Source organism: Eurypyga helias, unplaced genomic scaffold, assembly GCF_000690775.1.
Source record: "Eurypyga helias isolate BGI_N326 unplaced genomic scaffold, ASM69077v1 scaffold10367, whole genome shotgun sequence".
Classification (NCBI taxonomy): domain Eukaryota; kingdom Metazoa; phylum Chordata; class Aves; order Eurypygiformes; family Eurypygidae; genus Eurypyga; species Eurypyga helias.
In genome coordinates this window covers 113,556-135,547 of record NW_010262296.1, presented here as the reverse complement: position 1 = coordinate 135,547, position 21,992 = coordinate 113,556, and the positions used below count along the sequence as shown (strand labels likewise).

Sequence of the window (21,992 nt, the reverse complement as noted above, 5' to 3'; positions counted from 1 at the left end):
ACCTTCTTCCAAAATGTTGAATCTTGATGCCAGTTTGAAGATGTACCTAGATCATTTGTTCTGGTAGATTCTTCCAGATCTTGGAAACACTGCGTGTCTGAGGTGACCTCTTGTGGCTGGGGGTAACAGGGCAAGGAGGCATTATATGCTTTCCTTCATCATGAGACTTAATTCTCTCTTGGATTCCAATCCTGCATGATCTGGGGTTATGTCACACCAAAAAAGTACAAAGTGCTTCTAACAAGTGAAGTAAGGGTCTGTACTGGAGTTTACCAACAAGAGAGTGAGCTGAGGATGAAAACGTACAGAGCAGACGAGCAGTGCAGCATTAGAGTATCGACCAGGATGAAGCTCTCGGGTTCCACACAGCTTCAGTTCAGCGCTTGTAGAGAAGTAGATGTACATGAAAATATTTGATAGGCATAACATCATCTGACATGGTTTATGTGCACTTGGAGCAGATGAACAGAAGTAGAGCAGGCCCTCACCAAATAACTAACCTCTAGTTTATTTGGCTCGTGCTCCCTTTATCTTGTCTGACAGTAGATGACAATCTTTTCACGAATATGTCAAACTCTGAAGGTCAAGGCGAGTGTGATTAACTCCCAAATGTGGTTGCTTATCTGTTATGTATCTAAACCTCTTAAATCTGCAACAGCGAGCTGGAAATCTCTCAGCACCAGGCCTTCCTTCCTGAATGACAGGGATAAAACCATTAGTGTTTTCCTATCATAAACTGCACCTGTTTTTAAACCCCAGACACTTAGGTGGGAACTCAGTGGACAAAGACAGAAAGAGAGGTAAACAAAAATTTCACCATACTTTATGTGCTGTGTTCAGGCTTCCTGTGCACGACACATTTAAGCAACTGTGTCCAAAATTTGGAAAGAATGCTTCAGGGAAGCATCGCTGTATGCTGACAGTGCCTGGCACAGCCCAGGCAAAACTCCATGTGCCTCCTTCCACATCCAGCTGGCTTCCTTGCGGAAAATCCCCTTTGCCTTTGGAGAGCCTTGTGCAATGCAAAGAGATTATTGCAGGACCGCTGCATCCTTTTACTGTCTCTGCAGTGTGGCCAGAGCCTCTGTTGAGGCCAATCTGCACTCTTTTCCAACCCAAAATCTTGGGCTCAGCCTGTGCCCTTCTCACCACGCAGTGTATAGCTGACCGTCATATTGGGGAACTCACCTCATCTCACATGTCGGAGTCAGTAAACTTGAAATAATTTTCAGGGATAAATATATGTGTTAGGGACAAATGCAGCAAAGGTGTTTGTGTGCATGCCATAAGCAGAGGGTGAATGTGTTTAAAAGTATACTAAATAATATAAATAAAAGCAGGGGACAGCCTTCTGCCCAGGGAGCTGGACTGGTGTTTGAGCTGTTGTAGTGGTGATGTGTGAAAAACCCTACAGTGGAGTAGACTTAGAAAAATAGAGCTAAATTTGGCATTTTCTCCAAATACTATTGGAAGACGATCATTCTGAAAGGATGCCGTTAAGTGAAATGGACCCTAATTCAGCTCATAATAAATGGAACATTTTTTACAAATTCTCAGCTAAAGAGGTTTCCAAAAAATGATTATTAAAACATAACATTTTGCCACTGTTAACAACCTATTACAGCAGCGGCCTGAAAGTGAGGGAATAAAAATTTACTATCGGTAACAAAACTGTCTAGAATATGTTCTTCACAGTCCAAAAAGGAGAAATGCAAATATTGTACATTTTTAGTCAGCCCTCAGAAACTGGGAAAATGAACAGTGAATGAGCTGTTTTCTTTCTGCTTTTTATAACTGGAAATATTTTCCCCCATTAAACACTTGGTGGCCAGTGTTTCATCTCTGTAGTGAATATTTTCCTCCAGCAACAACTATTGACTGCAGCAGGATATTATCTAAGTAAGAGCAACATGACTTGATTCATGGCTTTGATGCTTGACAGTGTTCCCTTTGTGCACAGAAGTATATGTGTGTCCACAGGGTTCAAACATATTTTGTGTATGTGTACAAATCTGATGTTTGTTTGTTTTTTAAACTGAGCAGGATTCTCAGTGGGATTTTTAAAAGGAAAGTTTTAAAAGGAAAGTGCTACAATTTTGCTTTTACTGATGCAGAGGTTAAAATTCCCAGTGGGAGCAGTCTTAGGCCAAGGACAAGCATTTCTGAAGATCTCACTCTGTGCTGGGAACACCCTTGAGCTGACATCTTTGTCTCTCCTTATTTTTGTGAAGTGTTAAACGCCACAGAGCTGTTGGCCTCAACTTGAGTGAAGAAAGCTTTTCTATGACAGCGAGGGCTTGGCTGTGTTTAGTTAGCTAGGCCATGGCTCCATGGCTGTGGAGAAGATGACCGCACTCCCTTTCCATTCATGCTGTTATTTATGAGACTCTGAGGTATTAGTTCAATGGTGATTTCCAGAAACATCAAAGGGGGAGAGAAAGGATGGGCAGGTAGTTTGAAAGCTGAGATGAGCTTTATGGAATTCGCCTCTGTTCCTCCACAGTCCAGCATGTCTTGAGTGCATCGCGTAGCTGCTTCATTATACAGTTCCTTCCCTGTAAAGCAGGGGTAATACACCCCATATCGCAAAGGCCATGGCTATGGGGTAAATCTATTCAGGATGGTGAAGTGTTCAAATTCTTATGTAATGGAGGGCAGATACGTACCTTGGACAGACTGGAAATTATGTCCCTCCAAAGCAATCTGAGCATTACCTACTGGCAGCTACAAGCTAATCCGACTTACTCTGTTTAGCAATATGATGCAGAACAGTAGATGACGAAAAAACATAGAAGCAACTTAAAGACATAATGTTCTCAAGTTATCTCACAAAAGCCCGTGAAAGGTAAATGTTTCTCGAGGATGAGACATCTCTGGCTAAGATGATTACATGCTGTAATGTGATAGCCATTGGGAGGCCTTTGCAATGAGCCTTTAGCCAAGTGTCACGTGAGGCACCGTAGGCTTCTGAGGTGGTTAGTCCCACTTGCTTCATTACATTATCTTTGAGAAATTCCAGGGAACTTGGAAATAAACAAGTGCACAGTCCTGCACTGTGCCTGGCTGGATTGGGCTGGGGTGGTGTGTTTCGAATAAGAAACTATTTCATGTGTACTCAGGGATTAGTCTGTGTGGCTTTATACATGTTCCTTTCACAGATGGCAGTGCCAGTAGGGATTCTTACTGTTGTTTTAGAACTCTGGTAATCACTTGCTTTCATGCCTTTGAAAGTGTAAACTGCCTGTTTCAGGGGTGTACTTGCAACAGTTTTATTAATTACACTCCGTTTCTTGTTTTGTTTGCTGGTAGAATACGTACACCAATGCAGACAAGCTTTTGGAGGCTGCAGAGCAGTTGGCTCAGACTGGGGAATGTGACCCTGAAGAGATCTATAAAGCAGCCCGGCATCTGGAAGTACGAATTCAGGACTTTGTTCGGAGGGTGGAACAGAGGAAACTTCTCTTGGACATGTCAGTCTCCTTCCATACCCACACCAAAGAGGTAAGGCGTGCGTGAGGGGATTTTTCTGTGTATTGCAAGTGCTGCAACAAGCTAACTCTGAAAACTCAGGTGATGTAGAAAAGGCATCTTCACCACACAGGGCTGATATCAGGTTCATTTGATGAATGTGACTGTTGTGAAGAGGAAACAAAATGTACATGAAACATATGAATGATATACTCCACTAAAATATAGGGACAACTTATCTAACACATCAAGCGGTGCTTAATTCACAAGAATGTATTGTTATAAAGCAAGAATTTTCTTGTAAGAACATGAGTTGATATTAACACGTTAGGTATAAACATGCTAGCAGTGTGATAGGTGTCCTCAGAGGCGTTCCATTTGAATGTGATGTTAATTAATGTAGCCATCGTTATTAAGTGTTACTGGAAATCTTACATTGTTTAATGAGGCAGACTTCACTTTTCAAAATTACAGTTAAAGAGCAAATAGCCACATACTGATACAGTGAATCAGCGAGGACCTGAATAACTGTTTAGTGTAATTGAAAAATATCCAGATAAGGCTGTCTAGCCAGAGACACAGTGGACAGGACATCAAATGGGAGGCCACTGGGGATGTAATTAAAGCATACTTAACATTTTTCTGCGGACCAAAGGCCATTCAGTGATGAGTGACTTTTAAAGATAGGGTTTCTGCTGAGAGAGATGGAATTAGTCAGAATAGCTGTTTTCATGCTCTGCAGCATCCGTTTGCAAAAGCACACTTGATCAGAAAGATGCTCGTAGAAGCTGAAAGCTTTGCATGTGTTTGTTAATTTACCTGTTTCAAAGAAGTTGTGTGTAGCAGGCTTCAACCTGTTGGGGAGCCTCCTGAAATAAATGGGGTATGCACATGTTCATATATATACAGAAGATAGTTGGAGCTACAGCGTGTCCATTATAGTTGTTGATTGACAGGAAAGTTGTCCTTTTACATCCTGCTTCTGCGATACACTGAAATCTAGTTACTTCAAGCTCGTGAATAGTACTATTGTTTCTAGAGTGTCTCAAACGCTTGCAGCTATGCTTGTTTGCTGCAGGCGAAACTTAATTGGTTATTTCCTCAGTCAAAATTATATCATAAGTTTCCTACTGTGATTAACCTCGCTTCACCTATGCAGGTGGTGACTAGTAACACAAAGATAGGTGTGACTCCAGGAAGTTATCAGTATAATATGTTTTCTATCATCTAAACTTCTGATGATGATTACCGGTACTGTGTAGCCTAATTTGGGGTTGGGAACTACAGCTTCCCTGCATAAAGGGTTTTGGATTGCAGTGCACTATGCAATCCAAATGTAGTGCACTTCTACCCTTCTTCAACAAGAAGGGAATTTTCCTGCTCACCTGGATTTAATGAGCCCTGTTTAGTGTATAGAAATGCAGATGTACAAAGATGCACGCTTTTTTTGAAACTATTAAAAAACCAGTGTTTTGTGACATCAATGCTGTTTACTAGATACTGAGTGTAAACACTAAATCTCTGCCTTATTGACATTTACGCATTGGGTAGAGAGGAGCTGTGATGCCTTTTTGGAAAGCTCAGTAAGTTCTTGTAGTCAGTTTTAGGGAGATGAATAGTGGTCAGACTCTGGGTGCCTCTTTCTCCAGAGGGACATATGAAGGAGCTGTAGCACTGAACTGTGAGATCAGCAAAGTTGGGGTGGACCCAGGAATCCACATTCATCAGAATGAATGACAGCTGTTTGGTTGGGTGCAAAGAGGCTGCTGAAGTTATTGCAGTCTCCAGCAGCACCCCAGCATCAGAGGATGCACAGTAGCTCTGCAAGAGATAGGAAATGTTCACTTCCTTCCCCCTGTGTTAATTCACTCCTGTGGGGGACAAACACTTACTTGGCTCTTCACATATATTGTAAGATGGTGAGTTAACCAATGTAATAGTCATTCTTCAATACAAATATAAGACTTCTGGATTCCTCTAAACTTAAGAAATGCAAATGTCCTTCCTTTGCTACCATGCCTATGACAGTATTATGTCATTTCTCTGTTTCATACCGACTGACCTCAGTTGGTTTTCCCTGGGCTCTGACTAGGAAATGTGCTCAGCCCAGTGAGACCTCCCAGCTTACAGAGCTGGGCTGTACCAAATGCTTGCTCTGGCTCCAGCCACTCGCCCGCTTGAAAAGGTCAAATCTGCACCATCCATGCTCATTTTATGAAACTGCTTAAAAATAAATTCACTGTGATTTCTAGGATTTCCGAAACAACAAAGGTAACATTACATTCCCATTTTAAAGTCAGAATTTAACAAGCAAAATTCTCTTTGAGTCAGTAGCACTTTTAGTGAGTTAGAGTTCAGAGTCAGATTTTAAGTCTAGCAGATGTCCTTTTGCTGGACAGTAAAATACAGGGAGATCTGAGATCCATTGCTGCTGCTTTACCAGGAGGCATTCAAGTTACAGTGCTGACACTAGCTTTGCCCGTCCTGCCATGCTGTGCCTGACGCTGGACTGTAGTATGCCCATCCACACCCAGCACCTGGAGTGGCTTGGGGTGCAGAGAAAGCCATTTGGCTGGCCTGTTAACGTGTTTAACACCCAGCAGATTTTGCATTATTCTAGAAGGCATTATTAGTTACTTAATAATAACCATCATTACTCATTTCACCCTTTGTAGTTCTTAAAACCATTTCTTAAACTATTAACAACAGTTTCCCTTATGTCTTTGGGAATGAATAAACAGTTCCCTCCATGTTTTCTTGGCAGTAATACCGGAAACTATGGGCTGGATGTATTTTTCATTTAAGTTTCCCAGATTTTCATTATTTCTTGGTATATTAATCTACTGAGACAGAACTGGTGAAAGGGAGAATAGAGTTGAAAAATCAGTCTTACTGACATGGTTTTTATGGAAATATTCTAAATATGTTCCTGCAATAAACATGTTGCGTCTGACAGTCTTCCTAGCACACAGGAATTACATTTCTGATGCGGTAATTCCTAGGAGTGGATGAGTGCATTGATTGGGAACTTCTCACTGCCTCACCTGTACTCTGCCCACCTCCTCCTCTCCACGTGTGACTGCTCAGATTCCCAGCACCTGAGAAACTTTTAACAGCTCCCAGTTTTAAAAAGTGATCTCGTCAAAGAAATGTTTCCTTTTGTAATCTACCTTGCTAGAATTCCTTCAGGACAATATATAGTATTGAATTAGGGAGTCATTTAAATCCAGAGATCCCATGAGCAATGAAAGTTAAGAGTAGTTTTTTTATACTACAAGAGACTTGAATCACTGCACATTTCATGTGAAAGCGTTGTAAGAGGATTCCTTCTGCTAAACACTGACATACGGTTGAAGGAATATGGGAAAGACTATCAATTAAGCATAACAATAATTTTGACTTTTTTAAAGTGGCCTTACTTAAGAATCCAGGCAATAGAGTGAAATAATGACTTTCTGGTATGGTAAAAAACATTTTAGAGGCATAAATTTAGAACGGTCTCTTAAGTGATTGTTAGTGTCATAACTCATGAATAATATAGTTGTTCTATTGCCCTGCCTATAAAAGAGATGATGTGTGTCCCACTGTCCTACACTATTCATTATGCTCTCTTAGTTGATAGCCAATATTTTCATACCCTTTTGTTCCAAGACATTCCTGATGGTGTGAGCAGAAACCTGGTACCTTGGGAATCAAATCCAATTATCTGTATGGCAGGGTGAAGTTATAAATTATTATACTGGAATAAATGCGTTCAAGAGACTTGTACCCAAATAATTTCTCTCCGGGCCAAGTGTGATTGAATTCAGGTTCTTTCTTCAGATTTGAATCAATTATTGGCAGGATTGTCAGATCTTGCAGTTTTATCACAAATCTCATGATAGTTGATGTTTCTCTGTGAGTTCTTAGCTGCTAGGATCAAATGATGGTACGGATTCTTGGCTGTCGTTTCATTTGTGTTAAAGAACAGTTTTTGAGCCTCCTGGAGAGGAGGTTACAGATGTGATAAAATCACAACCTGAAGATGCAAAAACCTCAAGACAAACAATAAAAGCATCTTCTAATTCATTGTCTGAATCTTAATATTTTACATTGGCCTCATAGTTTCATACGCGTTTCACAACTGTGCTTTACAATTCAAAGTATAAAAATGTAGACACAACAGAGCACTGTCACCATTTCCTTATCATTAAAAACTACTAATATCCTCTTCCATAATTAAATGATGACTTACCATCTTGTAAATGTCTTTACTTTCCATAAAGAATTTCTTGTCTGTTTAGCAATCAGTTTTGTTTGCCTGCCTTAAAGTGGCAGGAAATAGTTACCAGCAGTTTCTGATGCGGCTGGTTTAAACAGTATAGAAAAGCCAGGGAATTGCTTTTGTCAAGTAAGCGTTGAGATGAGGCTACACATAGATAGCTGTGTGTGATGTCTACATGCAAAGACATTCTTGGCTACATAAGTGGGATTTTAAGCTTTTAGGTTTAATGTAGGTTTTTAAGAGCAAGTATATGTACCTCAGTGTATCCTCTATACAACTGGAGTAAAGTTTTGTTGTATTACTTGTTGTATTGGCTGATAATGAAGTCCCTAATTTAAGAACAAGAAGCAACTTCACTGAATTTAGATCCATTTACAGTATATGGGTCTTACCTGAACTACAAAGCAGTTCTGCAATTGCTTTATAGCTCGTCAGGGCATAAAAAGCATGTTTTACCACCTCTACGTCTGTTGTACCTCAGTGGGCTTCAGATTGCTACCTTTGTGTTGCCTTGAGTCCTGCAAGACAGCAGCAAAAAGCAGGAGAGGCAGTAGTGTGTTTTCCGGCCATGTGCCCTATGCTTTGTTGGCCTTGGTAGGTCAGAAGAGCAATAGGACGAGGTGCTGGTGCTTGCAGTTCCATGTGGAGCCTGCCAGGTCTACCTAGTGCACTGAATGGGGGGGTGAGTCCGCTCATTACATATTTAATGGTGAGAAAAACGAACTGCCAGACTCTTAGCAGGTTCTTTCTGAACATGTGCAAACTGGAACTTGGCAGAGGTCTTCTGAGTGACCAAATTTGGGCAAATTTTCACAGGGATGACATAATGTATATTCTTGACTTCAGGCAATGCCCTGCTAAATTTCAAACCCTTGTTTAAAAGCATGGAGGGTCTGGAGCATCTCATGTGAGCAGAAATAAGACTCTCTTTCTAACACAAAGTAAGTCCTTTTTCCCCTTTCTCTCATTCTGGATATTTTACCTCAAAATTCATCAAGTTCAGCCTTAGGTAGATACCTCGTATGGGAAGTTTCACTCTGAACAGCTTGTCTGATAAGGCCGTAACAACTGAGAGCCACGTCCTGGACCATGAAGTGTCAGGCAGTTTCCTACATAGACCTAAATTGCTTGTGTTCATCAGGTCACCTTGGTCACCCCATGGACATCAGGGGGGCTAGTCAAGTGAGTAATGGGAGTGGGTTTACCCTGTCAGTTAGGAACAGTAACTGTGTTTTATTGCAGGCACTGCTAACTTTATTTTACTTGATAACCAAGGCCTGTGAAGTTAAATTCTCTCTGCTTTGGTTGAATATTGTGATTAGGAGCTTATTTCAGTGTAGGTCACTAATTTTGACAGGGCTTGGCCCTGATGTTGTGGCAGAGTTGCTGGGAAACAGGGAGCAGAAAGCTTATGATCTGCTGCTGTTGACTCTCCCAAGAAGAGTTGACAAAATGAATCAAAAGTTAATCATGGAGCAAACATGACTGTGTTCTGGGATATAGTGTATAATTCTGCCATGGTTGTAAATTGACCAAGGATTCAAAGTTAATGTTACTGAACTTAGTAAATTGTTATTTGACTTTAACTGTTAATATTGACTTTGCAGAGCAATCGCCCATTAGATAATAGAGGGTTGTGGCGAAGGGGATAATCAGTTTAGTGATTCCACTTGCTGGCAACTTCTAGAAGTCCTGAAAAAGTCTTGGTCTCTGAAGATGTTTTTTTAATAAGTGCTCAGTTGGTAAACATTCTGATGTTCCCATCAGAGGTGGATTTGCAGGCAGAGAGCAGAGGACATGGGAGAAGTGAACTGCCAGATCTGCACATACAGGTAACCTGTGTGCAGTCCCTTGACTGGATGGGGGATTCCTTGAGGAAGACAGATACGCTGCCAGCTTACTGTTACCATTCTGATAATTGCGGCTGTAGAAAGGGCTCTGCTGGTCTAACAAGAGTTATTTTCGTGAGCTATGTAAAAGTTCATTCTGGGTTCTCAGCAATCAATTGCCATCTCCAACTCGGGAGCATAGATTGTGGCTTTGACCAAAATGCAAACATTCACCAGTCATTTGCGTTGGTGGTTTCTTTGCAGAGTTAAGTCTTGTCTGTAAAGCTACCAAAGATCTGGGACTGCAGAACCAGGACAGCTGGGGTGGTGTGGGGTGCCTCTCTTTCCTGTCCATTTGTTGTCTAGAAGGAAGTTTTTTTCATGAACGATTAAGAAGAAGCTGGGAATGGAGAGAGCTGTTCTATCCTGGCAGCACATCTCGCTCTTGAGCAGGGGAGTTTGAAGTACGGCCAGACTGCTAGTGAATAAATTTCTGCCATCTGTGATGGCAAAAAAAATGTGAGATAGAATCAAGGTAATAAGAATTAAATGTTCGTAAATGCAGACGTATAGACCAAATCTCAGGAGGTCGAACCTGCAGCAGAGCAAGGGCAGGTGCATGGAAGAGCAATACTTTCCACCATTCTGCCTCGTGTTAGCCAAAGGATTCCTGTAGCCTGCATTTTGGTTCACACTTTGCTATCTGCATTTTTCAGGCCGTTCACCAGCATTTTGACTAATGCTTGGCTTCGCTCAAATATTGTCACTGGCTTTTGAGTGCCCTTGCTGGTGTTTTTTGGAGGCGAGTCTCCAGCCTGTATGCCTTGCGCTCCAGGGAACAGTGGTTCATGATGCAGCTAGAAGCGTGTTTTATGAGCACCTTTAAAGAGGATGTGCCAACTCTCATAAAGTACCCTTTTATTAGTCATATTACAGACCATTTTCCTGATTTCCTGACACTGAGGAAGATGAGCTTCTCCAGTTCCAGCGTGTGGACTTGCAGCTTTTACTGCTGTGTACAAAGACAACCAACTTGGCAGCCCAGTGCCTGTGATAGATAATTTGCGTACTGAGTAAATCTTCGTCAGAGCCATAAAGGAACATTCCTGTGATCCACTCATCACTCAGAAGACGCATCCCATTGCTCCTTAAAGATATTGTACACAACGGAGCCTACACAGCTAGTTTAAAATGATGAGTGTCAGCGTAGTGGTTCAAGTTGATGGATCCCATAAGACTGTTTAGGGAAAGGTCCAACAGTTTGTTTAATTCTTAGCAGGTTTCAGAATAATTCAGAATTGTCACCAATTATTTCTTTCTGAGATTTCTACGGTGTAGTGCGTGACGTTGCACAAAAGGCTCAAAGCAGCACATCAGGGTAAGACTGCATGTGATACAGCCAGTCACTGGAAAAAGCACAGAGGGAAGAGGTGGTGCAACTCTCATTTGAGAAGCAGTGGACTGTTTAGAACTAGCAAACAATTTAGAGGAAAATGTAATGGTACCTGCATTTGTTTAAGTAAATTGCTGAATTTGTAGTGTATCTTTTACAGCTGTGGAAAGCTTCTCCTGCACCAAACTACTGTATTACACTGGTGTGAATCTGAGTAAATCTTCTGATGTAGGAAGAACTTCTCCAAGGCTGTTATCAATATGATCAAGTGCAGATTTTGATTTGCTTAATACAATCACTGCAGTTAATGACATTCGTAATTACAAATAACTTGTACTAAAATTATACCAGAAGAGGAACATGTTTTTGCAGTTCACGGTGGTAGCAGAAGCGGCACAGAACGTGTACTTCTGATTCTGCAGTTATAAGCCATCTTTCTCTCCTAGAGCGAGTAGTCCCTGCATTATATTTACATGACCTTGGGCGGGGGATCTGCATGCTCCCTGATGTAAGCGCAGCTACCCAAGTCACGTTTCCCTTGAGAGGAGATTATTTTGTGCTGTATCAATCTGGTCCACGCAGGACTTGGAAAAAGCATCAGATGTTTAGGCATTGCAAATCCTTTTGCCATAGGCAAGGTTGCTAATTAAAAAGCGTCAGCATACAGAAGCACCAGATGCAGCCCAACCAGGGATGAATGTCAAGAAATTGGCGAGGAAAAGAGAAAAAGCAAGAAAGAAGTTAGAAAGAGATCAGATGGGTTTTTTCACAGAATGTTCCCTTTCTTTCCACTCATCGTTTCTTCCCAACCAGTTTGGTGCTATCTAACAACATTACTTCTTGTAGCAGGGCATCTCATCAGCTGTATCTTACTGTGGAATTCGCATATTGTGGCATTTCATATGTAGTGCCTGGTCATATCCCATCTTGTCACATTTTATTAGGCATGCTGTGATTGCGTGACACTTTGCTGGTGGCATGCGGTCATATTACAGCTTATCATTACAGACATGGTTTTCTATGTTTCTGTTGACATTTCCATGAGACCTTGAATGTGACTTTGGAAAATGATGTTGAAGTATGCATCCAATTTATAACAACCATCAGTTCTTTCGGCTGAAACAGCGCTGGATGCGTTCTTAGCGTGAAGACACATCAGCTGATGAAGGTTAATTGTGCTGAAAAGTTTTATTATCTGCACCATGTTGGTGTGAGGAAATCAAGGTAGAAAAGGCAATTTCCTAAAGGCTGTGCAGTGAAGCCAGATTCACATCAGCACTTGAACAGGTGCTTAAACATAAACACAGGCTGAAGCCCTGCCACAAATTAAGCTGAACTGGTGGCTATGTGACTTCCTAATGCAGATTATGAAAAAGCTATCTGTTACTGCTCACAGTAGATTTCTACATGCCTGGCATAGTAGCAGGGGAAAACAGGGTTGACGGCAGGCCACGAAGATGATCAGAGGGCTGGAGCACCTCTCCTATGATGAAAGGCTGAGAGAATTGGTCTTCTTCAGCCTGGAGAAGAGAAGGCTCCGGGGAGACCTTATAGCACCTTCCAGTACCTGAAGGGGCTACAAGGAAGCTGGGGGGGACTTTTTACAAGGGCCTGTAGTGACAGGACAAGGGGTAACAGGTTTAAACTGAAAGTGGGGAGGTTTAGATTAGATATCAGGAAGAAGTTCTTCCTGGAGAGGGTGGTGAGGCACTGGCACAGGTTGCCCAGAGAAGCTGTGGATGCCCCATCCCTGGAAGTGTTCAAGGCCAGGCTGGATGAGGCTTGGAGCAACCTGGTCTAGTGGAAGGTGTCCCTGCCCATGGCAGGGGGGGTGGGACTAGATGGGCTTTAAGGTCCCTTCCAACCCAAACCATTCTGTGATGCTATGATGTTTGTCTCTAGAGCAATTCTGTTTCTATTTGGGTTTTTTTCCATCTGCCCTTGGTTCTCTGCACACTTACATTACAACAGGTGGAAGCAGTGCTAATCAGGCAGGAAAAGAGGATCCCCATATCTCAGTGAATTCTGCTGCATTCTGCTCTAGCCTCCATTGCTGTGATGGGTGTTCACTTTAGTGTGTTGGCATGAGCATCCCCTGCAGAGCAGGGGCCTGCTCTGCAACACATGATACTTCTCTGATATAGCAAAGGGGTAGAACATATACCCTGGAAAGTTACTTGTTTCCATTAACATCCTTTTTTTGTGAATGACTGGCAAAAATGTTGTACTATGGTAATTTGCATGGGTTGGAGTGACTGGTTCTTTGCTTTTCACTGGTCTCATTCCTCGTGTTTTTAGACTGGTGTTTAATAGTTATTCCAAACACGCAGGCAAGATTTTCTTAGCAATCTCTTTTAGGTTTTAGATTTTGTTTAAAGTGGTCCCTTGCTCTAAGTCAGAAGCATTAATTTGTAGGTAACAGGCACACATGTCCTTCAAACCTCCAGTAAGTGGTCTCATTAAGTACTTGAGTAAAATGAAGGGTATTGCATCAGATGAAATAGATGGGAATAAAGAGCTGTATTGTCTCTTGGATGGAGGGGAACTGCCTCTGTTTTATATCCATGAACAATGCAGAAGTTGTTACAGTGCATAAGAGGTGCCAGATGCTCCCCCAAAAAGAAGGGAGTGGAGGGGTGGGAGTCATTCTTCTTTTTCCACAGGTATAGTAATCAGAGAGGATTGTTGTTCTTGTTTAAAGCCATGGTTACCTTGATAAATAAAGCTTCACTTCCATAGCAGCCACTGTGGACCTTCAGCATGGATGTTTTAGGGCTAGGTATTTGCCTTAGGCTTCTGTGTAGCTGACAACTGTTGTGTTTTTAGATGTAGCTTGCATGAGTCAGATTTGTGGCTGGATATCTCTGATGGACTTAATTCAGGTTTTACCACTAATGCATTAGTATTCCCATTAATCATACCAAAGCATAGATCAATTTGAAGGAAGCACAAAAAATATTTTTGTGTTATTTCTTCATTGTTTTCCAGGATTCTGTATCTTTGGTTTAGTACATGCTAAGTGATACAGTGCAGAGATTATCTCCTTTTCTGGTCACGTGCATCACTGGCAAGCTTAGTCTAAGTCACCATAGCTGGAGGTGGAAATACCGTGTTAGTGTTTGAAATGTCTGCGCGCATCTACACACACCCCGTGTACAGGACAAGTGGTACATGAGCAGTGGTTTGGAGTACGTCTGTGAAAGGAATAGGTGCTCACAAATTTTGCTGGTGCTAAGAATGCAAGCAGAGAGTCAGTTTCTGCAAATGAGATACATGTTGTCCTGTGTAATGTGTCAGATTTCACTGAGAAACTGGAACAAGTCACTCAGTCTGAGCTAGCTAGCTGTTCAGAGTAGGTCACGGCGTGAATTAGGAAGTGCTCAAGGAGTCTGGTGATTTGAGGCTTTAATAGTCAGGATTTTTTAAAATCAGTTGAATAGTTGCATTGGAATTCAACATCAAGCCCTAACAGGGACTGATTTTCCTGAGCTGTGACAGAATGTGATTTCTATTTTATGATTAACAGCTCTTCTGGCTCTGCTGTTGCAGTGACATGGAGTTCATCTTTTCGTTGGTGTGGTATTCACACGTGAGGCTTGGTAGTAACTTATTTCAGGTGCTTTTAGTTGTAGCACATAACCTAGGAGGTGTTTGAATCAGGTCCCTATTGTAAATTGTTCCTGAAAGATCTTCCTAATCTTATTAATATTGACTGATTCTTTGTGTTAGGATTTCCCAGGGATTGGTGGAGTCTAAAGGATTAAAGGCCTCTGAGTCAAGGATGACCTAGATTCTGATAGATTTTATTATGTGAATCCTTACAATCAGGGGTCATTAATGGAAATATCTGAAGCTAATATGAGTTAATATAGCTGAGTGCGCTCTGAAATTAATGAGTGTTTTGGCTCCAGGTGAGAACAGTACAGTTTATGTTTAAGTATTTCAAAACTTCTTTGATTTAGAAGCGTACTCAAAAAGTGACCTAGGATCTTAAATGGTCATATCCTTTTGGCTGCTGCTCAAATTTGGGTTCTGGAGACACTTTTGAAAACAGGGTTTTCCTCTGAAGTTGTGGGCAGGGGAAGCTTTCTCCTCTGCCATTTTTAACATGCTAATTTCAAGAAAACAGCATATTCCTACTCATGAAGCAAGTTCTCAACTTCACATCCATTTTTGTAAAGGAAATTCCCTGAGCTTTTTTTTTTTTTAATCTTAAGTGGAAGATATTACACAGAACAGCAAGAAATTAAAAAGCTACTAGCTTTTCCAACTCAAAATGGATGATTTCTACACACGGCCATTTTTTCTCTTCTGTATTTACAAAGTGCTCTATTCCTTGAAGATCTGATAAGCAAGGAAATAATATCCCCTAACAACTTGGTCCTCCCCTGTTACAGTCCAGCTGTCCTTACTGTTTGAGTGGGTGCAGGGATCAGTTCAAACCCAGGAAGATTCTGAATGTAATTAGTATATAGAATATATAAAGGCATGTTCCCTTATGGTGGCTTCCCAAAGTTCAGTACCTGGACCTCAAGCCACAAATGAAAAAGCTCCCTATTTGATTCTTTGTTTTCATTCTTTCATTTATTTCACAGGTCTGACTACTTAATTATATTTGTTTCTTTTATTGAAGTTGCCTTTTTATATCCTGCCTTCCTCCTGAGAACGTGAAAATATGTCAATAACCTGAGCAAAGACATTCCATTTCAGGCCAGTAGTAGGATAGGCCTTTATTATGATGATGCTGTTTATGAATAAACAGAGGCGTTTACCCAAAATATTCAAAGCTGACTCTGAAAATCTAAATGAAAAGCCTTCAAGTTAAGCATATGTTTTAAAACTTGGTTTTGAAGTCTGTCAAACAAGGGGTCAGTAGCGGAGGTGGGGACAGAGCACAGGGAGCTGGGCGCTCTCCCTTTTCTGCTATCATTAGCGGGGCTGGGACAGGTTCTGATTTTGATTATTTTGGTTTAGATCAGGGTGATATCCTTGAAGTCAGTAGCTGGGTACTGTGTAACGTTTGATGAGTGACCTTAGCTTTGGACCCTTATCGTGAGAAGCTTTGCCAGCTGGTGCCTAAGACATCCCTCCCCTGCTCCTGTTTTACATGGACAGGCAGTATTCTGAACCCCTGAAGAGATCCCGTAGGATGGGGATCCAGTGCGTCTCATTCTGAACAGGAACGTTTTTACCAGCTCTATTGCCACCCCCACACAATGTCTGTCGTCTGCTCCGTGTGTACCTCTAGCTCCCTTTGAGACAAACTGCTTTGCAGCTCCCTGGAACAGGAGGCAGGAGTGCAGCCCTGCTCCCGCCAGCACCACGTCCTTTGACACTTCCCATCGCACTGGCGGCACTCCTGTACTTCCCTGCTACCGCGCAGAACATACCAGCAGAATGTGGGTTAATGGGGCAGGCATGGCACAGAAAATAGTCTCTCTGGTGGAGTCATTAGGATTTGCTGGCTGACTGCCAGCTCAGTTGGTGCAATTTTACACTCACTTTTCAGAGAGAGCTTAAAGGGGAATCCTGCACTCGCTTTAAGCCTTTCCAGCCCAGAGAGGCTGCTGGGGTTTGCCTGCCCTGTCCAGATCTCGCATGAACAGCTGGCTGGAAATTCTCATCTAAGCACTTACTCAAATGATTTGTTGTTCCTTTCAAATTGGTAGTCAAGACTATTTAAAATGAATGGATCTGCATGAGATTGATGGGTGATATTTATGTCTCCTGTGTTTGGATTTTCCCAGAGTTAAAAAGCATCCTCTGAGGTGTGTTTTGAGGAGGAGGGGGGGGTAAGTGACAGAAACCCACAAAAAAACTTAAAGCAAAAAGAAAGAACAAAAACCCCTCCACCAAACATTCTGCTTGGGAAGGCATAGCTGAGCAGGCACAGCTAGACTTCAGCCACTACCTTAAAAACATACCAAAGATTTTAGGTCTGTTCTGCAACAGGCTTCAGCTGCGTGTGAAATTAATAGCAGCTGATAGCACACAGCTCCTGAAAGGGTTAGGTTATCACAGCTGTAGGGCATTGTAATTTGTTACTTCTGTGAAGAGTTAATCAGAATAATATAATTAGGTGTTGCCATATAATAAACTGAAATGCAAATTAATTTTGGAAAAAAATTACCTGGCATTATATTTATTTTACTTTGTTGCTTAAAATGGAATTGCAACAACCAGAATCAATAATCAGTGTATCTTTTCATTTTTAGAAACTTGAGTTCAGTTTCCATGTGAAACATGCATCCCTAGTTAATGCTTACTGATCTGGAATTAGAGAGCAAAAGGGTTAAGTCTCAATCCCTCTCTGATTTATATTTCCCTCCCCTCTTTCCCAGCTGTGGACATGGATGGAAGATCTGCAAAAGGAGCTCTTAGAGGATGTCTGTGCTGACTCTGTGGATGCTGTTCAGGAGCTTATCAAGCAGTTTCAGCAGCAACAAACAGCCACCTTGGATGCCACCCTCAATGTTATTAAAGAAGGGGAAGATCTAATCCAACAGCTCAGGTAAGTGTCCACCTGGAGGACAGGTGTTGAGAAAGCTAAACTATGCTGAGGTTTAGGTGTGCGTACATAGGGAGCTAGAAGTTAGGATTAATTGGGAGAGTTTATTAATTCTTTGCTTACTAATGATTCCTCAAATTCTTTGAGTCTTTTATTGAAATTGCAAGGAGTGATTTGTGTGGACTGATTAGAGTAGTGTGTGGATCAGCATGGGTCCCTGTTTGACAGAGAGATTATTTACAGGCACAGTGAATTGAAACAAATGTGTCAGGTGAATATTTTTCGTTGGTATTTATAGAAGATTGTTAAATGGTTGTGAGCCAGGGCCTCGTGATTTATATGGTTACTTCTGATGTGGAAGTGTATTCCTCTTAATAAAATATACACGTGTCTAACAATCTCCACTCTTTCATTTTGCATACAGCACCCTTCTATTTATCTCTGTCCATACAGGGTTTATTCATACTGTCAAAGGGGGTCTTATACTGCCAGTTCTACTTGCATTATGCATTAAACCAGCTCATTTTGCCTGATTTAAAATACATGAAGAGACTGGCTCTAAGAAGTTGAGGTTTTTTGCTTTCTCAGTCTGTAAGTGTAGCAGAACGAATGTTTGCAGAGTAAGCTTACGCAAAACTTGTACTTGTGAGATATCTCTCATTTGTTCTTATTTACAGTGGTTTTCTGTGGCTTTAACATTGTTGACAATGGTGGAGTTTTCCTGCCTTTTAGTTATGTTACTGAGCTCAAAACCAATTCCAATACATTGCTTCTCTTTTAGATCTTTGTATTGTTACAGATTTTTCTGATCTACATGTCCATAGCGTGTATGTTCTGTATACATATATAATATGAAAATCTGCCAGTTCTTATGCGTTTCATCAGAGACTATCCCAGAGAGTTATGTCACCCATCTCACCCTGAGATTTCCTAACCTGATGCCTTCAACTCTTGCATGAGAGGTGCAGAAAACTATGAGCCACAACAGGAAAAGCCTGAGGTGCTCTAGAGCAGAGGAGATAATAAAGGTCCCTTGATGGAGCTCTACCTGTAAGAGCCCCCTGGACTCCCTGAGACTTCTACTACAGCCGTCTGCTGAGCTTTTCTCTATACTTCTTCCTATCATCCTGGATGCAGAGTCTTCTCCACTGGGTCAGGGAGAAAAAAAAAAAAGAGATTTGAAAGGGCTTCTCTGGGTTTTGATTGCCGTTCAGCCCTAGGCAGCCACACAGGAGAGCCTGGGTAAATTCTTCGTCCTGCTGTCTGTGGCTTGCCTGCATCACAGGCAGAGAGCGAGGGACCTGAACTGTGGTATTGCTTGCTGAGATCAGAGTGGGAAAGCAAGGATGAGGAGTAGACATAGCTAAGCTCCATCCATCTATTCATCTTTGCTGATGAGATAAGTAGGAAAGAAACATGCTGTGTTTATAAGTGAGCTGCCAGAAGGAGGGGAGTTTAGATAAGAATGTATGTATGTCCGGCAATAACAGGTCAGTCAAAGGTCTGCGTGGTAATTTCCCTTTATGCAAAGAAAACCTTTACAAAGTTCAGGGAATTTCTATGAGATCACAAAAAAGGCAGTGTAATTCTGGACTAAGGGTGTTTTGTTGTTCATCCCACCTATCGGCATAATACCATTTCAGTTTGAAAACTCACAAAGAGGAGCCTGAAAGGGATTCTGTATAAGCCCATCAGCTGGAATATGGGGTGTTGCAGAAAGTGTATTGAAGTCTTGGTGTGGCCTGTGGGATTGGCCTAAAGGCTTTTTCCTGCCCCTGAGTCAGTAGGAAAGCAGCATGTGGAGCTGGAGAGTGACCAGGACAGTATTTGGAGCTGAGAAATGAGTGGAGCATCAGTATGAATAGCAGTTATTGGGGAAAGGCTTGTTGTAAGGCCTGGAAGGTTGTGGCAGAGGAAGAGTTGAACTGGGTCAGGACCTGTGGAACTGCAACTTTTTTTTAACCTAAACTTAGTCAGTTCTTAGTTTCAGTCTTTGAAAAGTAAGAGTGGCCTCAGGTTTGAGACCTCTTTTTGAAGTGGTGTCATGCCTGTTTATTGGTGAAATGACGAGACAGGTTTTCTGGTGGCTGTATTTAACAAAGCAATGTAGGGTTTGGGGTCTGGCTTGTATTCTGTGTAGTGAGCAAGGTGGAACAGAGTGAACATATCTGTGCAAAGTGATCTCCTGCTTCTGATAAAGTTAAGACCAAACAGAGGGAGAACAGTTGTCTGAAGGACAGAAGCCCTGAACACACGCAAAGATTTGCAGAGCTGAACTGTCAAGATGATCTCTGGCTCAAGTGTTGGTTTTGAGCCCTCTGACTAACTGCAAAGCCTGTAATGTGATCCTGGACTCTTTCAAAAAGTGGAACAGAACTGTGTAAGAAAAATATGAAGCCACCTCTGTGTGTGCCCTCTCCAACAGCTTTTGTGGCTGCTGGCAAAAGTGAAGAGCACACAGATAAAGGAAAGGAGTTGAAAATCGAATGGCTGCAATCCTTCCCTAACACAGCATTGTATTTCACAGTGTACCTGCCATGAAGAATAGCTGAAGATTGCAAACACTACAACAATGAGGAGAATGAAACTCTTGTCAAGCATGTCATAGCACAGGTTAAAACCAATAAAATTAATGGGGCCTTGAAAATGTTCCGTTTCTTGTCCTTATCTCTGAGAGAACAGATATTGGTTTCGAGTTGATCATTTGTGTAATGGCACTCTGTGTCTCCTCCAGATAGCTTAGGAAAGGCTCAGCTGCCTGAGCTGGTTCAGTACAGTGCCTGGGACTGCTCTTCACAGGAGGTCGTCAGGGCCTTCAGTGACCCTGCATCAGCAGACCATACATTTCAGGGATAAAACAGGTCTGGCTAGCAACAGCGTACATGTCACGGTTAGCGTTGGAGGTACTTTTTTCACTCTTGCTTATCAGTGTTTTACTGAGGTGATCCTAGTTTTCAGCAGTCAACACGAAGCCAGTCGTTTGAACTGCATTGCAGGAGTGCTGCTGGGGGCAATATTTCTGCACATCTGTGAAAGGCAAAACAATGACTTGCTCCAGTGAGGTGTGAAAGGACAGGAATGTTAGGGGCAAACAAAAGACGTTGAAGAGTTCTCTATCTTGCCTTCTTCACAGTAGTTCAGCATAGGGACTTTTGATAATGGGTATGTTTCACTAAGCTTTCTCCCTGTTAAAGCACTGAAAGTGGTTTCAGGAGCACAGCGGTCATTCTGAACAAACTCAACAGCAATGAACTAAACACAGTTTTATGTTGACCAAAGTTTTATTTTGTTGTCCCTTTTTTTCCAAATAATTTCCCTGCATTTCATAACTCTAACCTGTAACCTTTCAGAGACTAGAAAGGATTTCTTATGAATTCTTTCCCAGAATTCCTCATCACCAGACAGAGCAAGAAATCTTGTGTTGGAAACATCCAGTGTCAGAAACTTATTTCTCTGGAAGATGATCTTTCTCAAACCAGACTACATAGGGATTGTCAAGGCCTTATCTGAAAAGACAGTGGAAGAATACCAGATTATCACGCTTCAATTTCTGTATTGCATCAGTCACTGAAATGCAAGCGTGGCTTCATTTGAAGAGTGAAGTGCTTAATGAGACAGAATTTCTAAAACCAAGTGTGTCTTTAGATCCCATGAGAGATTATTCAACCCCAGTCTTGAATAACTTATTGAGTCATTTAGATAATATATGAATAGTAATAATCCTGTATTTGAATGAAGACATAGTTCATGTCCTTTTATAGAAGACAAGTGCTGACTGAAGGAAACAGAACTTGATTGAATGTGGCCTCAGATTAAGTGTAGTTTCAAAATCTCACCTTGTTATCTTCATTCATCCTTCCTCTGTACAGCTCATGTGGAGGTAGAGAGCGAGCTAGTTGCCACCAAGAAGGTGAAAACACAAGACTGACGGAGTGGGGCAGAAACCATATCACTTGGAGAGAGTAATATTGGTGTAATAGTCCCTTACAAGCAAGGGAAGTTGGTTGTACTTCCTTCAGGATAATGCTGGAGTATCTGAAGCTCAGTGTATCGAACATAAAGGGTTTGAGGAAAAAGAGGTGAAGCACATCCAAAGAACAAGTTATTATGCAGTTAATAGTATTCTGTATTTTTATTTATTCTTAGGCTTCAGATGTTCAGGCAAATGCTTGTTCTCTTCCTTCAAGACATAATGAAAACAGAATAAAGTCTGTTTTGTTGCCTTAAAACCTCAAAGGTGTGTTTTAAACTTACTTAAAATGACTCGTGTTAGTGCTTAGTATCAATTTAAGGCATGTGTAAAAGATTATACTTTTTTTTCCCCTCAATTATGCTCAGTGACAGTGTTCAATTAACATTTAAGTTGGCTGTACGTTGTTTTGATCTGACCCTACGTGATGATAATTTGCAAAAAGCAAAGCACAAGCATTTCAGTGGTGTAGAAAACTACAAATGCTTTGCTAGATGCTTATGGTGGGAAAATTTAACCCAGAAAAGGGAAATAAAACTCTGATTTGGAATGCATTAGCA

General features: G+C 41.6%; 1 protein-coding gene across 1 annotated transcript in view; it reads left to right on the top strand.

Annotated features, from left to right (window-relative positions):
* Positions 1-3,309: 3,309 nt before the first annotated feature.
* Positions 3,310-21,992, top strand: part of LOC104512619 (kalirin) — a gene marked incomplete at both ends in the record, with an annotated part of 113,838 nt that continues 95,155 nt past the window's right edge. The window contains 2 exons of the mRNA XM_010155670.1: positions 3,310-3,501; positions 17,296-17,465. Of these exons, the coding sequence (XP_010153972.1) occupies positions 3,310-3,501; positions 17,296-17,465 (362 nt within the window). The remainder of the gene's footprint in view (positions 3,502-17,295; positions 17,466-21,992) is intronic.